The sequence below is a fragment of the Oncorhynchus kisutch genome, linkage group LG5 (genome assembly GCF_002021735.2).
Source record: "Oncorhynchus kisutch isolate 150728-3 linkage group LG5, Okis_V2, whole genome shotgun sequence".
NCBI lineage: Eukaryota > Metazoa > Chordata > Actinopteri > Salmoniformes > Salmonidae > Oncorhynchus > Oncorhynchus kisutch.
In genome coordinates this window covers 31138167-31161941 of record NC_034178.2, presented here as the reverse complement: position 1 = coordinate 31161941, position 23775 = coordinate 31138167, and the positions used below count along the sequence as shown (strand labels likewise).

General features: G+C 44.4%; 1 protein-coding gene across 1 annotated transcript; it reads left to right on the top strand.

Moving 5' to 3' along the window:
• Positions 1–1836: 1836 nt before the first annotated feature.
• On the top strand, positions 1837–22418 carry prdm2b (PR domain containing 2, with ZNF domain b). The gene is made up of 9 exons (XM_020483020.2): positions 1837–1977; positions 3365–3415; positions 3550–3670; positions 4290–4393; positions 5714–5866; positions 7336–7462; positions 9755–9868; positions 14475–19117; positions 19335–22418. The coding sequence occupies exons 3-9, from the start codon at positions 3556–3558 to the stop codon at positions 19350–19352; spliced, it is 5274 nt and encodes a 1757-aa protein (XP_020338609.1). The 5' UTR covers positions 1837–1977; positions 3365–3415; positions 3550–3555; the 3' UTR covers positions 19353–22418.
• The last annotated feature ends 1357 nt before the right edge of the window (positions 22419–23775 follow it).

Here is a 23775-nt window from a genome sequence, read left to right as displayed (position 1 = left end):
TTCAGTGCCAAGGTGGGCCAGGAGGGCCCAGGTGGCCTGGGTCAGGGAGGAGAGCAGGTGCGGTGGTGGTGGCTCCCCAACTGAGACGGCCTTGCCCCAGCAGAGGAGAGCAGGCTTGGTGGCGGTGGTTCCCCAACCCAAGGTGTACCCGGAGGGAGGTAGGAGGGCCCCCTATGCTGGGTCAGTTGAGGAAAGCAGGCCTGATTGAGGATGCTCCCCTGCTGCTGGAGACTCTCTCCGGGAAGCTCTGGCTGATGATGATCTGGTGAGGGTGCTCGTGGCCCACGGACAGGCTGGATTTTTAGCTGCAGCAGCAGCTGGAGTGCCATCTCTCTCCTCAGCTGGGGTGTTGGCTGGAGCACCAAAGGTGACTGGACTGGCTGTAGTCCCAGGGATCGCAGATCCATCCCAGGCAACCGGACTGTCAGTAGTTGCAGGGTTCGCTGGACTAACCTCGAAATCAAGGTTAGTAACTGTCGATCTGATGTCCAAAAGTGCGTCACGGTCATATGTGATAATAGTATGAACTTTCTGTACAAAAAAAGTCAAGAGAAACAAGGACAAAGTAACTAAATAGCAAAGTCGGGTTGGAACTTTGTACACTCAGTGTATGTACATGTCACACAACTCACTTTGTACACACACACACAACACTAAAATAAAAGTTTCTGACTAATATTGATGCAACATAGTTCGTTTTCATCCTGAGAAGTTGTTTCTTGAGTTCAGCTGCCCTTTAACAATGCCTGGGGTTTGCTAATGAATGATTACATCTGTTTGCCAACAACATGAATGAGAGATACTTATTGCACAGGTTGACAACTCACCATGGATTATGAACTGGATACTCTTGATAGGCTTGTGACTTTGTAAATATTTATTGCAATGACAGTGTGCAATAGAGCACTACTGTTGGTAGATGGAAAGGGAGTTTCGGCTGTCATCACCTACATTACATGGGAACACAGCCTCCTCTGGTGGCCACTAACATGTTTGAAACATAACATTGACAACAAATGTTTTCCCCGAAAGCAGTAGCTAGTTTCATATGTACTGCATTTCATTATCTTAAAGTAAAAAACAAACTGGATAAGATACCATGCGATTAAATCAATGTGATGGTGTATTTAAGAGTACTTCCATTCTTAGTCCGAAGGGAAAATCTCTTGGGGAGTGAGCCGGCATCAGTATCCTAGGTGCCATATTATGCCACTGTGCCCTTGAGCAAGGCACTTGACCCCTAGAACAGCTCTAGGGGTGCTGCACCGCAGGCTTGTCAGGGTTCCCAGGTGTGTGTGTGTTTGGGAGTTGGGTAGAGCAAAAAAGCTATCTCTGCAATCTCTTCTTCTGCTTTTCTGTGATAGTATATCCTGCTTTCTTTTTAAGTACAGAGTAGCCCTAATACTCCAGCACATGCATACAAAATAAACCTTACATTTCCACACAATGAGTGTAATAAATGAAAGGAAAGGCCTGACTGACCTAATATGTTTAAAAAAATAATGTGGAAATGTTTTTGACACCAACAACTCTATTAATTAATGTTATTTGCCTGATGTAACAGTTCCACTAAAAGATGTAATGTGATTTATCAATCTCTGGTCATATCTAGCCTAAATGCCATTAGATATGACTTTGAATAATGATGTGAGGCATTATTATGCAAACACTTTGGCACTTGAGGTTAGGCTACTTAGTGACTTGGGGGCGTACATTTTAAAACAAATATTCATATTTAATTTTTTTAAATTCAAGAGACGTCTGTTGTCCATTTTCCAAAGTCACTGAATAAAAATATTTTAAGAGACGAATTTAACATTGCCCCTCGATGGTTGCACGAGACGCTTGCCTGCCTCTCCCAACTACGAACCGAACGAATAGTTATTGGATAACATTTCGATTCAAGCCTCCATCCGCCATTTTCAGCAGATTGAAAGCAGGTAGACAAAAATCACAGTGCTGATCAAAATAAAACCGGTAAGTCCACAAATATGTATCCCAATCAAACCTGTTGACGACACATAGGCCTACATTGGAAAACCAGAAACGCCTTGTCGATGGTTGCATCGGCTTGGAATAGCTTACCCTGCGAATGGTCGATGCAATACAAGGGTAACAATAAAAAACATTTTTGTCATATTATTTGACCAGGATGCACGACATCTCGCGCAAATTTTCGGTCAAGCGCGTTACACAATCTGAAAGAAAAAATGTGATATCCTCTGTATCTATTTGTTTGTAACAATGGAACACTTGCTTGATATCTAATCTCGGAATACAACTCCAAGCACATGATGTAGGCAATTTAAAATAAAATCCCTTTTGTTAAGATTTTGTGGTAAATCTAGGCTTTTATTGGGCCATTCTAGCATATAAGTAGGCTAAAGCAATATATACGGTTAAATTAAAAGGCTGATTTGTTTGATTTATGAACTAAGAACATTTGGAAACTTCCCTTATATCCATTATTTTATCTTATGGTAAGGGTAGTTTGATCTCTTAATTCAAACCTTTCAATACAAACTAAGTCTCAATGTATTCGATGATAACGATATAGATAACAATACAGGCCTGTATGCGTTTTTTAACCATCAGACCTTAAATTGCTCGTCTTTATATTTCTTGTAGGTCTAACTGATTTGTGGACAGCCTAGGAATGTTCTGGATAAATAATATTTTTTCTAATGGGCAATATGCCACAGTCTCTTTTCATTAAAATTATCATCAGTGGAATCTGTTTTTAAAATGAATTCCTTATAGCCTACCCTATATTCTACATGAGGTGCAGCCTATATATAGCTGACTGAAGACTGTACATTATCTTGCATCTTTGAGATGGGATTAATTTATTTGAGTTGATCACTATTCCAGGCTATATAAACTCACCTCTATTACAAAAAATGAGTTATTACACTGAATTCATCCTATAATCTCAAATATATGCATGTCTGCAAGCTTCAAACAATTGGCCGACATGTTATCTGCTTTGTGTAGGACTTTGTCACCGATGAAGAAAACCATGTCACAGCTGGTCGATAGCCTACATAAAGGAGAGTGTGTTATTTGGAACCAGTGACAGCTAGGACAGTCATGAGAAACAAATACAACTACTTACAAAAGGATATTTCTCCTCAAGCTTGTTGAAATGTGTGTGGTATTGGCAGATCATATACTGCAACCTTTTGTTGTTAATACAGGGGCAGTTCATCTTTACATTTTAGTGTCATGCACACATAATTATAGTTGAGTAGTAATGATAGCTATCCCCTTGATAATCAGTACAGTGACTCTGCCAGCATGTGGCATTGGCAGTAAGCCTCAATGCTGTTATCCTACCATGTCCCCTGTGCTGCCTCCCCTTTAGATCCCATGTGAGCACAGCCTGCCGAAAGTGTCCATGTGGAGTCTTACCTGAGTAGGTTAAAGAAGCCAATACATTTATGCCCATTCTGTACATGAGTTTTAGTGTTCCCGGTGTGACATTTAAAAAAAAAAAAATTTGCTCAGGGTGTTGGTCTGTTTGAGACATGAGGATGTGTTATATTCTAGGTGACCATGGCTGTTCCTGGAGGGACAATGGAAACGCTTGCTGACATTCCACACCATGTGTGGAAGAGCTTGCCCGATGGCCTGAGACTAAGCCCCTCTGCTGTTGATCAAAGTCGAATTGGTGAGTTGAAAATTAGCTACTTTGGGTTTGTTCTAACATCACATTACTTTTCAGTTTCGTAGATAAGTGATCCAAGTGATTGATTGTTTGTGATAAAAATTCCAATAGCAGCAGTGTATCTTACGATAAGCAGTGAGTGGTTGTGTGGTTTCTGATTCTGTGGTGTTCGCTGGTGTGGTCTAGGGCCCTGTGTTTTGGTTGATCATGTAACATGACTTGGATTTTAACTTTCATTTGAACTATTTTCCAGAAATGATAATTACACCAAAAATGGAAGCAATTGTCTGAGGATGGTGTTGGACCATCTGACATAAAAATAAAAGGGGAAAGTTTGATGAAAAGGCTTTTTAAATAATTTAACCTGGATTTTAACCTTTATCAATCAAAACACGGGGGCCTAGGACCCTAGGACGAGTGGAGCTCCTGATACTGATGACCATACAGTAACAACAAGTGATCACAAGGGAGAGGATGAACTAGATAAGGTAGTGGAAGCAGAGTACATTATAAAAAAAACCCATCTCCAGCCTGTCCTGGCATGCCTCAGAGAATCAGAGCATTTTAACACATTTTTAGAAACTGAAAGATTCTCTCTATTGCATGGTGAACTTTTCCCCAGGTGTCTGGGCCTCTAGGTCGATTCCTAAAGGCAAGAGGTTCGGCCCTTTTGTAGGAGAGAAGAAAAAGCGGTCCCAGGTGTCCAGCAATGTATACATGTGGGAGGTGAGCAGCAGAGAATAGAGCGATAGCCTCAGATCAACCTTATTAACACACATCCACAGTACCAGTCAAAAGTTTGGACACACCTACTCATTCCAAGATTTGTCTTTATTTATACTATTTTCTGCATTGTATAATTATAGTGAAGACATCAAAACTATGAAATAACACCTATGGAATCATGTAGTAACCAAAAAAGTGTTAAACAAATCAAAATATATTTGATATTCTTCAAAGTAGCCACCCGTTGCCTTGATGATAGCTTTGCACACTCTTGGCATTCTCTCAACCAGCTTCATGAGGTAGTCACCTGGAATGCATTTCAATCAACAGGTGTGCCTTCTTAAAAGTTAATTTGTGGAATTTCTTTCCTTAATGCGTTTGAGCCACTCAGTTGTGTTTTGACAAAGTAGGGGTGGTATACAGGAGATAGCCCTATTTGCTAAACGACCAAGTCCATAATATGGCAAGAACAGCTCAAATAAGCAAAGAGAAATGACAGTACATCATTGCTTTAAGACATGAAGGTCAGTCAATCTGGAAAATGTCAAGAACTTTGAAAGTTTCTTCAAGTGCAGTTGCAAAAACCATCAAGCGCTATGATGAAACTGGATCTCATGAGGACCGCCACAGGAAAGGAAGGGTGTGATGGTGTGGGGTTGGTTTGCTGCTACCACAGCATTCTTCAGCGATACGCCATCCCGTCTGGTTTGTGCTTAGTGGGACAATCATCTGTTTTTCAACAGGACAATGACCCAAAACACACCTCCAGGCTGTGTTAGGGCTAATTGACCCAGAAGGAGAGTGATGGAGGGAGGCATCAGATGACCTGGCCTCCACAATCACCCGACCTCAACCCAATTGAGATGGTTTGGGATGAATTGAACCGCAGAGTGAAGGAAAAGCAGCCAACAAGTGCTCAGCATGTGGGAACTCCTTCAAGACTGTTGGAAAAGCATTCCTCATGAAGCTGGTTGAGAGAATGCCAAGACTGTGCAAAGCTGTCATCATGGCAAAAGGTGGCTACTTTGAAGAGTCTCAAATATAAAACATATTTTAATTTAACACTTTTTTTGGTTACTACATGATTCCATATGTGTTATTTCATAGTTTTGATGTCTTTACTATTATTCGACAATGTAAAAAAATAGTAAAAATAAAGAAAAACCCTTGAATGAGTAGGTGTTCAAACTTTTGACTGGCACTGTAGGTTGTACACATTACAGGCACAGGGCACCCTCCCTATTATTTTATATCCTGTTATCCATTTTCATACATACATTTGAAAGAATATTGGCTAGATAACCAAGATGTCCTCTGTAGGTGTATTTTCCAGCCAGGGGCTGGATGTGTGTGGATGCCACAGACCCCATGAAGGGGAACTGGCAACGGTATGTAAACTGGGCTAACTCCACTCAAGAACAGAACCTTTTCCCCATGGAGATAAACCGAGCCATTTACTACAAAGTGTTACGGGTAAGTTAGACATTTAGTCTCACTGGTAAAATGGTATTCAAATCAAATCAAATTTATTTATATAGCCCTTCGTACATCAGCTGATATCTCAAAGTGCTGTACAGAAACCCAGCCTAAAACCCCAAACAGCAAGCAATGCAGGTGGAGAAGCACGGTGGCTAGGAAAAACTCCCTAGAAAGGCCAATACCTAGGAAGAAACCTAGAGAGGAACCAGGCTATGTGGGGTGGCCAGTCCTCTTCTGGCTGTGCCGGGTGGAGATTATAACAGAACATGGTCAAGATGTTCAATGTTCATAAATGACCAGCATGGTCGAATAATAATAAGGCAGAACAGTTGAAACTAGAGCAGCAGCAGCATTATTCTCATTCAGTTGATCACTAAAGCAGAGTGATGGGGTGGTTTGCTATTTAGGCATGTGAATTAGAGCTGGGCAATATGGACAAAAATCCATATTGGGATAAATTACTTGAATTGATGCAATAACGATGAATAGAATATATTTATAATAATTAATGTGCACCATAGTTTTACATTTTTTTCCTTTAAACTACTACTACTAGTTTTGATGGTTGTAGCCATCAATTGTCCCATTAACTATCACCCAAATAAGCAAACTTATTTAATTTCAAACTTAACATTTCTCTATTATGGGCTACTTATTGTAATGAACGATATCAGCAAAATGCATGCGATAAGTGATCCGTATGGTCAGATTTTCGGTTTATCGTCCCAGCTCTAATGTGAATCTAGAGTATTGGCTATTTAGATTCTTATTAAAGGGGCAATCAGTTTGCTACATCCATTTTTGGACTAACAAATTACTGCTATATTCTTAAAGAATCAATAGGTACTTAACTTATAAATGCCCCATTAGCTTAGTTCAGCTGTCGTACCCCATCAGAATCTAAAATGGAAGCTTGTTGTGATCCAATGTTTGTAAAGAAAGTAAATGTCAACAAACACTATATAGCCTCAAAACATGGTTAAAACGATCATCGTTGTCATGGATGGTTAGTCCTTGCATCCATAGCTCTGTCTATGAGTTTGACAGTGGTTACATTTGTCCTGCCCCAACCCTCAGCTTTTTACTGAAAACAGGGGTGGGGAAAGCTTTGTTTGTGTTTCATCAGCTGATTTCTGCTTTGAAGCCAAATGAGAGAATTACAACGTTTTGGTCTTTGCTATGTTTACCATTGTATGTACCTCTTTCTATAATTAATGCAAATTTTACATGTTGTCTCTGGTATACTTGGGTAGGCTAATAAATCATTTACATAAAAAGAATGACATTTTACATTTTAAAATACCGTTTGCCACCTAACTACAGTAGCTACCAAAATGTCAAGACCTAACATTCCTGTTGTTGGACTCTGACTTGACAGACACGACGGGGGCCCAAATATTTCGTCCTGTCTTTTAGCAAACATGTCTCTGATTGGTTCACACTCTCCTCTTTCCTTGTAACAGCCAATTGGGCCAGGGGATGAGCTGCTGGTGTTGTACAATGGGGAAGACAACCCTGAGATAACAGCTGCACTAGAGGAAGAAAGAGGCAGCAGTCTGAGCAAGAAAAATTCACCCAGGGCAAAGCGAGGTAAGGCGTACACCCCTACAATAAAACAAATCCTGTCATACATTTTGCAGGAGATTATTCAGCAACCTTTTCGATACGGTAGTTCGCAGTGGTTAGCAGCAGTCGAAGAAAATGGTATTTATGCCATTTCAAAGTTTAATTATTGATAGCATGCTAGCTAGCTTAGCTAACTGTAGCGAGGTTTTGAAGCAGTCCATTTTTTTCTTCCAAACTTTCTCTCAAAAAGTTAGATACTTTTATACTACTGTTCATTCGTATAAAGAGTGTGATTTCAGCTAAATTGGTAGTTGTTATGTAACAACACAGGCAGTACGTCACTGTCAACATTAGCTAGTCAGCTAAATAAATCAGAATAATAAGTTAGCTAGCTAACTCATCATGTCGTTTTATATGACGCGTCCTTTCCAGATTTACAACTCAGTTGCGAGCCACGTTATCTGATCGGTTGATTACATTAGATACTTACCTATATTTTAAAGGTACCCAGCTAGTTAGTTCTGTTACAAGGCTTGCAGGTTATGGATTTCATAGTCTGATCTGTTTGTTTCGATCGGACCTGTCAATCCAGTTCAGGTAGCTAGCAGGCTAAATCAAGCCCGGACGTGCCAGACAACCCGTGCAGGGAAGATGGCAAGCGCTGGCTTTGTGTTAGGCAAATGGCTAACTGATCAAAACAAGGCCGTTGTGATAATGGGGGGAAAAGTAGCTAGGGTAGATAACTTAAGGTATGTGTCATACATGTGTTGTAAACCCTTAACGGAAGCTACATCTAGCCAGCTACTCACTGTTAGCTAGCTGGATAAGTTATCAATTTTGGCTTTACCATCGCAACGAACATATGCCTGCCCTGAAAATAAACACACTTTGTTTGAGTTTTTCGATGTAGCCAAGACTATTTAGCTGAACGGTTAGATATTTTGTTAATTTCCCCAGGTAGGTGTGAGCTCTATTTTCATTTGGCCTAGGGAGGGTAGCTAGCTATTCAGCCAAAACCAATGCAAAGTTGAGGTAGTGCAGACTAGGCCCTGGATGAATGCAGTTGCACAAGCTCTGAAGTCCCACCCTTCCTTTCTCAAACCTTCAGATTGAGTTGCATTTTCCATAATTATCTTTTGATTTAGGCTAGCTGCTAGAATGAAATCTGTAGAATTTGATCATTCTTTCTCCATGTATTTGGACTAGTGTTTATTTTTCAATATGAAGGAAAATGTTAGTGTTGGTAGTATATCCACATTCACTACTGTACGTCTATATGTGGTGTAGGTTTATGCATGCAACCCTTGTCTGTTTTTGAATTTGCAGTATGATTTATTGACTCAGTGATATGTTAGAAGTCTCAACATTCTGAGTTGTGTAATATTGAGATTGAGCCTGCTTGTCATTCATCTGCAATCCCTCTATGCTAAACGATATTAGCATATCTGTATCAAATGCCCAACAATAAGTGGGTACTTCAGGCAGAAAGCCTAAATGCTAGCAACATTTCAATACTTGTTTCCAAGCACTCAAACTTGTTACATTTTCTGACTTGAAACCCATTTGAGTGGCACAGTTTTATATTTTGCAGAATGTATTTGACCATGCTTGTCAGATGACTGAGCTGTAGCATGTGTTTCTGTGGCATGAATCAGGCTTTGTAGACCATACCAGATTACCTACTTGTCACAGCAACTCCAGTGATGACTGGGTGCTAGCCCAGTCTCTTGAGGCAGGCTGAGATTAAAACTTAAAATGGTCTCCTGCCTAGGGCCATAAATACCACAATGATGAGCCATTCCATAATTCACTTCACATTTGTGTGTTCATTATGTAGCCAAGACAAGTGTTTTATTCTTGAAATATTCAGAATGAGGGCATCAAGGCTGCTAAAAGTAATTTTGGCCGGTCGTTTTATTTTAATGTATTGGACTTATAACAGACTTTTTAACCTGCAGCAGCTTGTAAAAAACAAAACATTGTCAATATTCAAAGAACATTTTTACATAAGCTCACGTGGTACTTGACCTACATTTTTCAGATCCTGTTCAGCAGTCAAATCTTGCTTTGCTTTCCACATTTTAATGTTATGAGTTTGTAATTCCACGTGGTTTTAAGTGCCAACCAATACGCAGCACAGTTGTGAGTTGAGGTGTGAAAGGGAATTAGTACACTCCCCCCCCCTTACATAGAAGTAGTCCAATGTCAACATTTTGAAATAATTAAACTCCACAACTTACCAGTATTGCTTTGGTGTGAAATGGTTTATTTGAGTTTAGCTAATGTTTGTTGGTTGATGTGTGCTTTCCCCCTTAGCCAGAAGAAAGCTGTTGGAGGGAGCAAGACAGGCTGGTTTGGGTGCATTCCGTGGGCCCAAGCAAACAGGCGTAACCAAACCTATTCTCAAAGAGATGTGGGACACAGAGGAAGGTTAGTAGTTCTCCCATTATTATGGATATTTGTTTAATTTTGGGAGTTAGTTGAGGTTGTAAGTAGGGCTATGGCGGTCATGACTTTTTGTCAGCCAATTATTGTCATGCAAAAGACTGCCGGTCTCACGGTAATTGACCGTTAATTAACATAAACAAGTTTAGCATCTCCACGCATCCCAGCTGCGTTCAAGCCGCTGATGTGCACCTTTGGAACTGCTACATGTAAAAAGTTGATGGTCTCCCTAGTGGTTCGGTGGTCTAAGACACTGCATTGCAGTGCTAGCTGTGCCACTAGAGATTCTGGGAGACCCATGGTACGGTACACAATTGGCCCAGCGTTGTCTGGGTTTTGGGGAGGGTTTGGCCGGCAGGGAGGTCCTTGTCCCATCGCGCACTAGCGACTCCTGTGGCGGGCCGGGCGCAGTGTACGCTGACACGGTCGCCAGGTGCACGGTGTTTCCTCCGACACATTGGTGCGGCTGGCTTCCGGGTTAAAGTGGGTATTGTGTCAAGAAGCAGTGCGGCTTGGTTGGGTTGTGTTTCAGAGGACGCACGGCTTTCGACCATCGCCTCTCCCGAGTCCATACGGGATTTGCAGCGTTGAGAAAATACTAAATACCAATTGGATACCACAAAATTGGGGTGAAAAGGGGGTAAAAAATATATATATAATAAAATTAATACACACCATCACAATAAATACATTGTTTATTTTAGGACTAAAGAAACATTATGACATGAATAAAATCTTTTTTAGAATAACAGAATATGAATTGGCCAACTATGTTATCTGGCTATGCTCATTGGCAGTTGGCTTGTTCATTTAGCTGAAATGATATGCTTGGAAGTGGTGTTGGAGGGCCAGTAGGAGGCACTCTTTCCTCTGGTCTAAAAAAAATATCCCAATACCCCAGGACAGTGATTGGGGACACTGCCCTGTGTAGGGTGCCATCTTTCGGATGGGACGTTAAACAGGTGTCCTGACTCTCTGAGGTCATTAAAGATCCCATGGCACTTATCGTAAGAGTAGGGGTGTTAACCCCGGTGTCCTGGCTAAATTCCCAATCTGGCCTTCAAACCATCACGGTCACCTAATAATCCCCAGTTTACAATTGAGCAACATTCATCCCCCTCCTCTCCCCTGTAACTATTCCCCAGGTTGTTGCTGCAAATGAGAAAGTGTTCTCAGTCAACTTACCTGGTAAAATAAAGGATAAATAAATAAGTACCATGCCATTATTTTATTTTATATGATTTTATAGTAAGAAGAATATAATTGAACTTACCTGAAAGGATATTTTTCCCATTCTGGAGCAAGAGTGCATGTGGCTATGTTGAGTGTAAAAAGTGATAATTTGAAACAGGTCCTATATGCTTGGTTTAGAGTTATTGGGAACTTTACTTGCGAATGATACAAACCTTAGAATGTCTTAGAAATCAAAACGTATATGGGCTGCATGATGCAACTATAGGCTATTGATGATAAGAGAAAGTCAGAAAAAAAGCCTGCGCTCTGTTCCTTGCATCAGGCTGCACACGCTGTTCTCTCAAGTGAACATATGTTCACCTATCAGACTATTCAGAATTGAAACTGATATGTCAAATTAGTTTCGATTTAGAATGGCCTTTTTATCAAATGGGCAGGAACAGGGGGAAAAAGACATGGCATCTCTATGCACTCAAATAGGGAATGGTGGCCTCGCACTTTCCCGCCAGTCCGTTTTTCAATGATGCCTGGTAGGCTACTTTGGTTTTATAGCTGAGCATGTGCTTAATATGAGCAGCTGAGGGATAAACATAAGAAGACTTATTTCCCTCCGCACATCAACCACTGTTTGAGGAGCATGCTCTCCCTGCGCGACAGGTGATATTCCACCCCAACTCTGAATGCCATGGGCTCTCCAACCCTGTTCCTGCACCACCTACTCAGTGCTTAATTTGGGAGAACAAGTCAAATCTGTTGGGGAACATTGGTTAGTAAACCATGTTTTTGATAACAAAACATATTTCACTAAACTGTTGATAGCCAGTCTGCACGCTGCAGAAAGGAATAAAGGACACAGGGGAGGAGATGGAAACGCATGGTGGTGAGATTCTGTAGCTAAAGGTAATATCATCCTATTCATTTTGAAAATAGAAAAAATGACTAGGCTATTCAAAATCATATTGGAATTCACTGTAAGCGAACTGTTAAGCAGCCCTGCACAATCAGTTAACCAACAGCATCGCCTAGGGCTGTGGTTCCCAAACTTATTGTAGTCCTGTACCCCCATTCAACCTCCAGCTGCGTACCCCCTCTAGCACCAGGGTCAGCGCACTCTCAAATGTTGTTTTTTGCCGTCATTGTAAGCCTGCCACACACACTATACGATACATTTATTAAACATACGAATTAGTATGTTTTTGTCACAACCCGGCTCGTGGGAAGTGACAAAGAGCTCTTATAGGACCAGGGCACATATAATAATAATAATAATAATAATCAATAATTTTGCTCTTTATTTAACCATCTTACATATAAAACCTTTCGTTCATCAAAAATGGAAAAAAACTCACCACAGGTTAATGAGATGGGTGTGCTTGAAAGGATGCACATAACTCTGCAATGTTGTATTGGAGAGAGTCTCAGTCTTAAATTATTTTCCACACAGTCTGCCTGTATTTAGTTTTCATGCTAGTGAGGGCCGAGAATCCACTCTCACATAGGTACGTGGTTGCAAAGGGCATCGGTGTCTTAACAGCGCGATTTGCCAAGGCAGGATACTCTGAGCGCACCCCAATCCATCTGTCAGTGTCTTCTGATTAGATAAAATTTTCACAGAACCATTTGTTGCAATTTCGATGAAGCTTTCTTGTTCAGTTATTGGTAAGTGGACTGGAGGCAGGGCATGAAAGGGATAATGAATCCAGTTGTTTGTTTCATCCATTTTGGGAAAGTACCTGCTCACACAGGTGCTTCGCTATATCACATTTGACATTGTCCGTAAGCTTGAGTTAATTTGCACACACAAAATCATACAATGATGGAAAGACCTGTGTGTTGTCCTTGTTAATGAAGACAGAGAAGAGCTCCAACTTCTTAATCAGCTCCAACTCCTCAATTTTGTCCCGCACATTGATTATACTTTGCAGAGAGTCCCTGTAATCCTAGATTCAGATCATTCAGGTAGGCCAGAGTCGTGAGAAACTCGTCATCATGCAAGTGGTCAGACAAGTGAAAATGATGGTCAGTAAAGAACTTTAAGCTCCATACTTTGCCCCTTGATAACTAGCGCACTTCTGTATGTTGTAAAAGCATTAGCAAGAGCCTCTCGGTGGATGCTGCAGTGTACCCAAGTGGCGTCAGGAGAAACTGCTTGTCAGCGCGTTACCACTCCACTACGTCTCCCTGTCATGGCTTTTGCTTTTGCGCCATCAGTACAGATACCAACATGAGCTGCAGCTATTTTTGGCTACATACGGACCGTTAGTGGAATTCCTGCTGAGAGAGTAACGGTTAATGTGATTTGATGTTCAGTATTTGCCTAGGCTACCTGTATTTGATATTGTGTCGTTATTTCGCTGAACATTAGATGGTTTAATTGTATTTTTGGCAGTGAAATGAGGCTACTCACCCAAAAGTATAGCTCCGTTAGAAAATATAAATGGGCTGTTTGAAAATGTGAAGAAAAGTAAAATATTTTGTGTTCCCTCGACGGCATTGCGCGTATCCCAGGGCTAGACGTTCTCCCCCAGACTCATGGATAGAACGTTTGGTGCGTAGGATAAGGTAACCAGTCCATCCAGTATGCATAATAATACAGTCCACACTCAAAGGTGTGGATGCATTTCATTTTGGAGTATAGGCTGCTCGACCAATTATGTACCAAAGACATCTTAAATCAGTTTTGTTTCATGTTTTTCCTGCCATACTTAATATGCGGTAGGCAATGTATTGTATAACAGCACAATCATATTTTGATTCCGTTTTTTTGGGGGGGGGGGGGGGGGGGGGGGGGGGGCTCGGGCTCAGGCTCATATTCATAAGCTCTAATATGTGTATGGGTATTATGAATTAGTAACCACCTTCGAAAGAGTTGTCCATTTCGTTGTTAGACTTTGAAACAACATCCACAACAACCCTGTTCTACACTCCGTTTCAACCTGAGTTGAACTTCTTTCTTCAAAATGACCATTTTATTTGTCACATACACATGGTTAGCAGATGTTAATGCGAGTGTAGCGAAATGCTGAGATTTAAAAGGATGATACTGTTTTGATGTGATCTTCTATTGTATTTGCGTTGATGTCAGAGTGGTTAGAGGAACAATAGTGGTGAGTACCAGTGTATTAGGACCAGCTGGTCGTTAGGGTCCTACCAACGCATGACCTGAGAGCATAAGGAGATTACCGTGACTCAAATGTCATGTGGCATTTTACTGCAGTCGTTAGTGGCGGTAAAACGGTCACCGCAACAGCCCTAGGTATAAGCTAGTTAAATCCTGTTATTCATGTATTTCAAACGTTTCGGCTATACTCTTCTCTTAAAATCTCAGAATTTTTTCAATGACATTTTTTACATTTAAATGATGTAACTAACTGTTGTTGTTCTGCTGTTGTTGTAGGTCCAAATGAGGAAGACGAGAGACTCTCCCATCACCAGGGGACCCGGGAGAGCTCCCCTATGGGGAGGAACGGCCCCTCTCAAGCCCAGTTCATCTCAGCAGCAATGAGAGGGGAAGCGGAGGAGGATGATGAAGAGGAAGACCCAGGGGATCTGCAGCAGTCGCTGTCACTGACACAACAGAGTGTTCAGTCTGCTACTGAAGCTGAGCCAGAGGACAGGAGTGAGCAGCCTGATCGGCCACTAAGCCATAGCAGCCCAGTTGAGGAGGGGCCTGGGAGCCTTCAGCATGACACTGAGACTGCCTCATCGCTACCAAGGGCTGAACCAGAGGCAGACCCTGACCCCGACCCTGACCTGGAAGGTGACCCCCACGGAGAGGAGTCCCATCCCTGCCAGCACTGCGAGCGCCATTTCTCCACCAAACAGGGCCTGGAGCGCCACACACACATCCATGCCACCGCAAACCAGCAAACGCACACGTTCAAATGCCGTTACTGTGGCAAGTCTTTCGGCTCGCAGGTGGGGCGTCGGCGGCATGAGCGGAGGCATGAGAACGGGCCAAAAAACAAAGGCCAAAGGCCTGGCTCACTAGCTGGGACTGCTACTTTACTCACTCCTCTGGGGCAGGCTGGTGGTTCGAGCCCAGACTGTGGCACTGTCTCTGGCCACTATGTTGTCAGGGGCTCCCCTGTCCCTGGAGGACCTATGGGGAGCCTTGAGGTTGTGAAGAAGGACCCTGCGGCTGAGAGTGACCGGCCGTTTATCGTGGATGAGAATGGTGAGACAAAGGAGCTTCATCCCTGCAAGTACTGTAATAAGGCTTTCGGCACTCACACCAACATGCGCAGACACCAGCGCAGAATCCACGAGCGCCACTTACTGCCCAAGGGTGTCCGCAGGAAAGGCATGCTGCTGCAGGAGAGCCCATCTCAGCAGCAGCTGCATCATCTGCCTGAACAGTCCCCTAGCGTCAGCCCACCCCTCGTCTATGTGCCCAGTGCAGACACTGAGGATGAGGGGGACCGAGAGGAGTACCTGGTCGACATAGCCAATAACATCTCGGAGAATCTCAGCCTGTACATCGACGGCAAGATCCTGTCCACTAGTTCAGTCAGTGGCTGTGAGGTGATCGAAGTGGACTCCAGTTCTGCAGCACTGTTTGGTCTCGATGCAGTGGTCATCAGCCCCAATCAGATCAGTCAGGCTCTCAAAGTGGATACCAGGACATGTGCTGTGAGGCAGGTCTCGAATCTCGGCCAGCCCATGTCGAAAAGGAGAACGTCGACACCCCCGCTCATGCCAAGTCTTAAAATGGAGTCTGAAACTGGGTCCTCTTCCGCCTCCTCTTCCTCCTCCACGTCTTCCTCATCCACCTTGTTGGTGGGAAGTGTCTTCCCTCAGTCCTCAGACTCATTAGCATTTCAAAAGGAGAAAACGATCTATCTGTCTCCTAAGCTCAAACAGCTCCTCCAGACTCAGACAGACAGTCAGAAACCTGCCATTGCCCTGATAGCAGAGAGGCACAGATTAGCTCCCCCTCTCTCCATTACGTCTCTGCCTGCAGCCTCAGGCAGGTTCAAGAGAAGAACAGCTTCCCCCTCATCTCCACAGCTCAGCCCTGCACTGAAAGCAAACGGCTGTAAGAATGAGGCGGGGGTCTCGTCGTACACCCTCAAGGTGCCAAATCTGGAGACCCTGGGCATGTCCCCTGCCTGGAGTCTGTCCAGCAAGGAGGAGAGGGACACACTGAGTCCCAGCGGGAAGGACGGGTGCAGCTGGTCTGCCTCTCGGACCGGAGGGAACTCGTGTAATCAGCAGCCCTTGGATCTGTCCAGCGGCATCAGTAAGAGGAGGGACAGCTTCAACAAGACGCCCGGGGAGGTAGTGCTGGATTTAAGCATGAGTCGGAAGAGTACAGCAGAGTCTAAGGGAAGTCCATCTCCGGCACAGCCCCCCACCAAGAAGAAGAAGCCCAACACCAGCATGCTAGAGAAGGTGTTGATGAACGAGTATGCCGGCTTAAACCCAGCAGAAGAGGAAGGCTCTTCTCCCCTGGGAAGCCCAGATTCTCAGTATACTGCAGGCAGTGGTACAGGTACCGCATCTCACAGTCCCTCTTCCAATCTGCCCTCTGAATCAGCCCATCCCTCTCCCCCCTCTCTAACGCCCGTCACGATGAACCCCTCCTCCCCTTGCGGCTCCAGCCTGACCTCTCCAACGCCACCTCCCCCTGTCCTACCCACCATGCCCTCACCAGACTGCCCTACGCTCATTAGCTCTCTCCCTGTCCTCTCCCACAAAATGTCCCCCAGATCTATCGACCAAGGTGAGGACGAGCCAGTTTGCGTATCGAACTCTACCACAGCAGAGACAATGTTAGCTGCAGTAAGTAACAGTTATGGAGATGAGGAACATATCAATAAGCCAATAGACTCTAATCCAGATCCCCTTACCAGGGAAGCTATTTCAAGCCCCTCTACGGAGACCTCCTTGGTATCTGATGCTGTCGCTCTGAGTCTGTCCTCAACACAATCGAAACCTGCTAGGACTGGGAACCAGCTGGATGTCCAAGTGAATCAAGACCTGGAACCGATTATTACTGAGGGACAGGAGAAATCCCAATGCTCTGAACTCCCTGTATTATCATCCGTAACAGAATCCCTCCTCTCTGCCTCATCGACCTCGCCTGCTGCCATATCGGATATCCCAGCTCCACCAGCGGTCTCCCCGCCATCTCTCTCTAGCACTGTGATTAAAGGGGATCCCCAGCACAGTGAACAACTGGCTGACTTAGTCCTTTCTCCTAGTGGCACAGGGTCTTCACCTCTGTCTGCTGCTGCTGACAAACCCTCGTCGTTGTCAGAGGAGGAAGAGGGATCGCCGCCAGAGCCCTTCAGTAAGAGCTTTGTGTGTAATGTATGTGAGGACCCCTTCCGCGCCATCAAAGAGCTCAGTCGGCACATCCTAGAGCACGCAGCTGAGTGGCCCTACAAGTGTGAGTTCTGCGTGCAGCTGTTCGGGAACGCCCCTGCTCTGCTGGAGCACCGCACGGCCCTCCACGGCGTGGGACGCGTCTTTGTCTGCTCCGTCTGCTCCAAGGAGTTCGCCTTCCTCTGCAACCTCCAGCAGCACCAGAAGGACCTGCATCCCAGCCAGCCGTGCACTCACACAGCGGTGGAGAACGGCAAGCCCAGGCCACAGAACTACACAGACCCAGCCAGGGCCAAAGAGGAGAGTAACCCCTCCTCAACCGTAGCCACAGGGCCTGAGTCCTCTCCTGAAGTTGCTTCCTCCCAGGGGGTCTCTGATGTGAAGAAGGAGGAGCCTGATACTAACGGGAAGCATGAGGAGGATGGACTGGAGTACCTAACTGAAGAGCTGTACACTACTATAAAGATCATGGCCTCTGAGGGAGGCAAGCCTAAAGGCCCAGACGTACGCCTGGGCATTAATCAACACTACCCCAGTTTCAAGCCACCCCCCTTCCCCTACCACAACCGCACTGCTGCAGGCTCTGTGGCCTCGGCCACCAACTTCACTACCCACAACATCCCCCAGACATTCAGCACTGCCATCCGCTGCACCAAATGCGGCAAGAGTTTCGACAACATGCCCGAGCTGCACAAGCACATACTAGCCTGTGCCAACGCCAGTGATAAGAGGCGGTACACTCCCAAGAAGAACCCCATCCCTCTGAGACAGATAGTGAAGCCCCAGAACGGCTCTCTGTCGCCTGCCTCTGCTGCCAATGCAGGGCACACCGCCTTCCGCAGAATGGGCCAACCCAAGAGGCTCAACTTCAACCAAGAACCGCTTGGCAAAACCAAGATGAGTTCCCTCGGTAAGAAGAAGAGCCAGCTGGTTCAGAAGGCCGTCGGGCAAAGGAATGAGACTGCAGCTACTGTTAACAAGGCCCCTAGCCAGGTTAAACAGGAGGAGCCGCAAGAGCAGGAGGTCCACGTATGCCCTCACTGCAGCCGAGAGTTCACCTACCCTGCCAGCCTCAATAAACATATAGCAGGCAGCTGTCCCATGAAGCCAGTCTCTAAGAAGGCCAAAAAGGAAGCCGCAACAGAGGCAACACCGGCTGTAGACAAAAACATGAGCCTTCGACGGAGAACCACAGACTCTGAGATCCAGCAGCCAGAACCGGCTGAGCCGGTTCCCAAAACGCTTAGCAAAACTCGGGCTCGCAACTCTGGACCTGGCCCTGCGGAGGCTGAGGCCCCACCACTGGTGGGTAAAGGAAAGATGGCTGCCACACAGGTGTGCACCAAGAGGCCAGCCTCTTTCCCAGCAGCCACAGCTTCTCTCAGCAAGAAAAGTAAAAAAGGCAAAGTTCAATCGTTACCCCCCACCCCATTGCCCTCCGAGAGTCCCAGTGACTCTGCACTGCGGCCAGCAGCTCAGACAAAGCAACGCATGGGCAAGGAAGTGCCACCCAAGAAGGGAGCGGAGGTGAAATCGCCCCCACAGCAGCAGTCTCGGGTGCCGTCTAAGAAAGAAGGGGAACGGTTCTCTCTGAGAGCGAGGGAGCGGGCTGTCGGGCCGGTGACCCGGAGCCTACAGATGGCCAACACTGCAGCTCCTGTGGAGGTGAAAACAGATGACCTCTCCAGCCAGGAGCCTGAAGAGACCCAGGTAAGGTTACTTTCAAACAGTGTCCAGTCTCAGCCCATGTAGAACTATTACCTAATTAATTCATAGCAAGTTACTTTTAATCAACCTTTACACAATAATCTGTGTCTTAGAGAGCACTTTCAACGCAAGGTGGTTCTGTTAATCAGGTTCTGTGTTGCACTTCAAGGTAGAGAAGACGTATCACTGTAGCTGATACTTGTTGTCTCGTGTCTTCCAGGAGTACTTGCTGAAGTGAGCCAGGTAGAGAAATGTGGATTCTGAGGATTAACAAGTCCCCGGCTAGGAGGATGTCGCTGTGCTGGCTCGCCTCTGAGGAGAAACTCTGGCCTTGCCAAGGATCAGACAGACACCGACACACAGACACAGAGATAGATAGACAGACAGACACAGAGACAGACAGATAGACAGACACAGAGACAGACAGATAGACAGACACAGAGACAGACAGATAGACAGACAGACAGACACAGAGACAGACACAGAGACAGACAGACAGACACAGAGACAGAGACAGACAGACAGACACAGAGACAGACACAGAGACAGACACAGAGACAGACAGACAGAGACAGACAGACAGAGACAGACAGACAGACACAGAGACAGACAGACAGACAGAGACAGACAGACAGACAGACACAGAGACAGACAGACAGACACAGAGACAGACAGACAGACACAGAGACAGACAGACACACAGAGACAGACACACAGAGACAGACACACAGAGACAGACACACAGAGACAGACACACAGAGACAGACAGACAGAGACAGACACACAGAGACAGACAGAGACAGACACACAGAGACAGACAGACAGACACACAGAGACAGACAGACAGACACACAGAGACAGACAGACAGACACACAGAGACAGACAGACAGACACACAGAGACAGACAGACAGACACACAGAGACAGACAGACAGACACACAGAGACAGACAGACAGACACACAGAGACAGACAGACAGACACACAGAGACAGACAGACACACAGAGACAGACAGACACACAGAGACAGACAGACACACAGAGACAGACAGACAGACAGACACACAGAGACAGACAGACACACAGAGACAGACAGACAGACAGACACACAGAGACAGACAGACAGACAGACACACAGAGACAGACAGACAGACAGACAGAGACACACAGACAGACAGACAGACACAGACAGACAGACAGACACAGACACACAGAGACAGACAGACACACAGAGACAGACAGACACACAGAGACAGACAGACACACACAGACAGACAGACAGACAGACAGACACACAGACAGACACACAGACAGAGACAGACAGACAGACAGGAGGATCTGGAGGTGTGCTTGCGCCATTACAGGACAACATGAACTCTGCTCTCTACTCCCTTCACATCACATGCTGTGTTGGCTGAACAGAGGGAGGCGCGACATCACTCTCTGTGAAATGAGCCTGGGACAGGGTGCAGATTTTAAACAGAAAAAATAAAGGATTAAACAGACTATTAATGACAATGAATAAATATAATATATATATATTGTGTGTCATAACTTGACTCGTAACATTGATATTGGGGTTCCGTAACGGTTAAAAGCTGATATTGCAAATGGCAATCATTTATATCCGTTCACAAAACTGGTCTGGTGTTTCTTTTCGCTCCGTTTTTTCCATTGTTTGGTGGTTGATGAATCCTCCAACATCTCCGTCTCTTAATGCATGTGCTGAATCCAGCTGAACTAGACAGAGACCTGTCCCTTGTCTGCTTGTCTCCATGTTAAGTCCTGCGCCTACTTTGATTAATACACATGATTTGCAAATGAATATGTATATTTGATTTCACGCAATGCTCCGTTGAGAATGCATTTTGGAACATCTCTTCATTGGCAGATTTTTATTTTCGTCGGGGAGCCAAGATGAAACGGAACTGTTTTCAACTGTAGAAATGGCTTGTCAGAAACGGCGTGTCCCAAGTGTGTGTGTGTATATGCATTCAAACGTGCGTATGGGTAGGCTTGCACCTTATGTGTGGGCTGACAACCGTTGTCCCCTTGATCTCAAAGTTGAGATGTCTGTTTTCTCTCCGGCATGTTTTCCTGATGTTGCTTATCAGAGGATAACTAGAACAATGCAGCCGTATACCTCTGACAGTTAGTTCCCTGGGAAGGGATAGGGGAAGATGACATTGAAAATGTGTGTGTGTGGGGGGGGGGACACTGCCACTTATCCAGTTTATTGACATTGTGGATTTCTCAGAGGCTCACATTTTTATTGATGTGTCATACATGGTTATAAGTCGTCTTGTCTGAAAGCACTTTAAAAACATCTGCCAAACTGTTTTGATTGAATCGCTACGAATCCTTGAATGATTTAGGTTCAAATGTGAAGAATGGAATGTGGAGATCTCTATTACATATGACTGAGAACTGGGTTGCCTCAGAAAGTCAGTGAAATATAGTCGTTGGAATATTGCCCTCGTTTAAGACTCCCTGTAGATTGAGCAATTTTGAATAGTTCCCCAGACTTGATTTCACCCGTATGATGTAATCAAATGCATTAATCTGAAATATGTAGCAGCGGTGATCGTGTGTGGAGGATTGCCAAAAATGTTCCACCATGATGATGTTAGGATTTTTTTGTTGTTTAAGGTTTGAAAATTGGAGTCATGGCTGTAGATGGGGAGAGCAGAAGCCACTGTGTTCCAGTAATAAGGATGGCCTTGAAAAGTTGCTTCAGTTCTTATGTTCCTTGCAGCTGCAAACAGACCTTACGTAAGGTCAATTGATTGCTGTTTTTTTTCTGTACCTACAGTCAAGGGTGGCTGGGAAGGTAGTGTATCTTCTTCAATGTCATCTATATGTAGACCTATTACATGTTATACTTTGACAAAGTGTTGTACTTTTGATTATGATTATTCCCTATCTATCCCATGATGTGTTATATAGAGGAATTCTGTCCCTGTTTACAATGCTCACCCCACTGTTGTTCCTTCTGGACCATCTGCCTTTTACAGCTGAGGTAGAGGAGAGGGATATGACTCAAGTGCTTGTAGCATGTTTGGGAAAAAAACTGTAATTGAACTATATATATATATATATATATATATATATATATTATAAAGCTAATTTATGATATTTCCGTTGCCTTCCTGCATCGGTATTCCTGATAATTCTCTTCGGAGTGAAATTAATGGAGAATCTTCCACTATATGTTTGAGGATGAATGAACAAAGACGTATCCCTGTTGACCTCATTATGTAAAACATATTGTTCTAATTGATATATTAAAGCCTTTTTCAATTTGCCGTCTGTGTGCTGCCATGTATGATTTAATGTTTTGGTTATGTCCTTTTTAACTTTAGTCATCGTACTTTCGGGCATCTGTTTTGAGCCAGGCGAGGCACAGATTTGCTCATCTTGGTCACATGGTGGTGAGTATTTAGGCCTATTTGGGAGGCATAGTGATATGTTGAACAGTAATTATGCACCGTCTGACTGAAATGTAGTCTATTTCAGAAACACTGATACACTACTTATACAGTGCCTTCAGAAAGTATTCAGACCCCTTGACTTTCTCCTCATTTTGTTACATTACACTTATTCCAAAATGTATTAAATGTTTTTTTCTTATCAATCTACACACAATACCCCCATAATGGGTATTTATTTTAAAAAATGGCACACTTTATCACATTTACATAAGTAGTCAGACCCTTTACTCAGTACTTTGTTGAAGCACCTTTGCCAGCGATTACATCCTCGACTTCTTGGGTATGACGCTACAAGCTTGGCAGCGAATCAAGTTTTTCAGGGTCTGAGTGTCTTCAAGTGACTTTTGTCAAACTCCAAGCGGGCTGTCATGTGCCTTTTACTGAGAAGTGGCTTCCGTCTGGCCACTACCATGAAGGCCTGATTGATAGAGTGCCGCAGAGATGGTTGTCCTTCTGGAAGGTTCTCCCATCTCCACAGAAGAACTCTGGAGATCTGTCAGTGATCATCGGGTTCTTGGTCACCTCCCTGACCAAGGCCCTTCTCCCCAGATTGCTCAGTTTGTCCGGGCGGCGCTCTAGGAAGAGTCTTGGTGGTTCCAAACTTCTTCCATTTAAGACTGATGGAAGCCACTGTGTTCTTGGGGATCTTCAATGCTGCAGACATTATTTTGGTACCCTTCCCCATATCTGTCCCTTGACACAATCCGGTCTTGGAGCTCTACAGCCAATTCCTTGGACCTCATGGCTTGGTTCTTGCTCTGACATGTACTGTCAACTGTGGGACCTTATATAGAAGGGTAACCTGTTTTCGCATTGTCATTATGGTGTATTGTGTTTAGACTGAGGGACATTTTCTTTTACATTTAATCCTCTTTAGAATAAGGCTGTAACATAACAAAATGTGGGAAAAGAGAAGGGGTCTTCTCGACATGCCAAAGAATAGATATGAATTTCTTCAATCAAGATCAAAAGTTACCTGAAGCGTGATTAGCACCCTCTAGATGAACTATCTTGCTGTAATGCTAAAGCTGTAGTCTGTCATTATTTGTTTGCTGTAGAGCCAGAATATTACCTGAGGCATTGCTGCTGGAGTTGGCTTGTGGTCAGAATGCCAAATGCTCTGTTTATTTATTCCTTAGTCTACCCTTGACAGAGTACATCATGTAATATT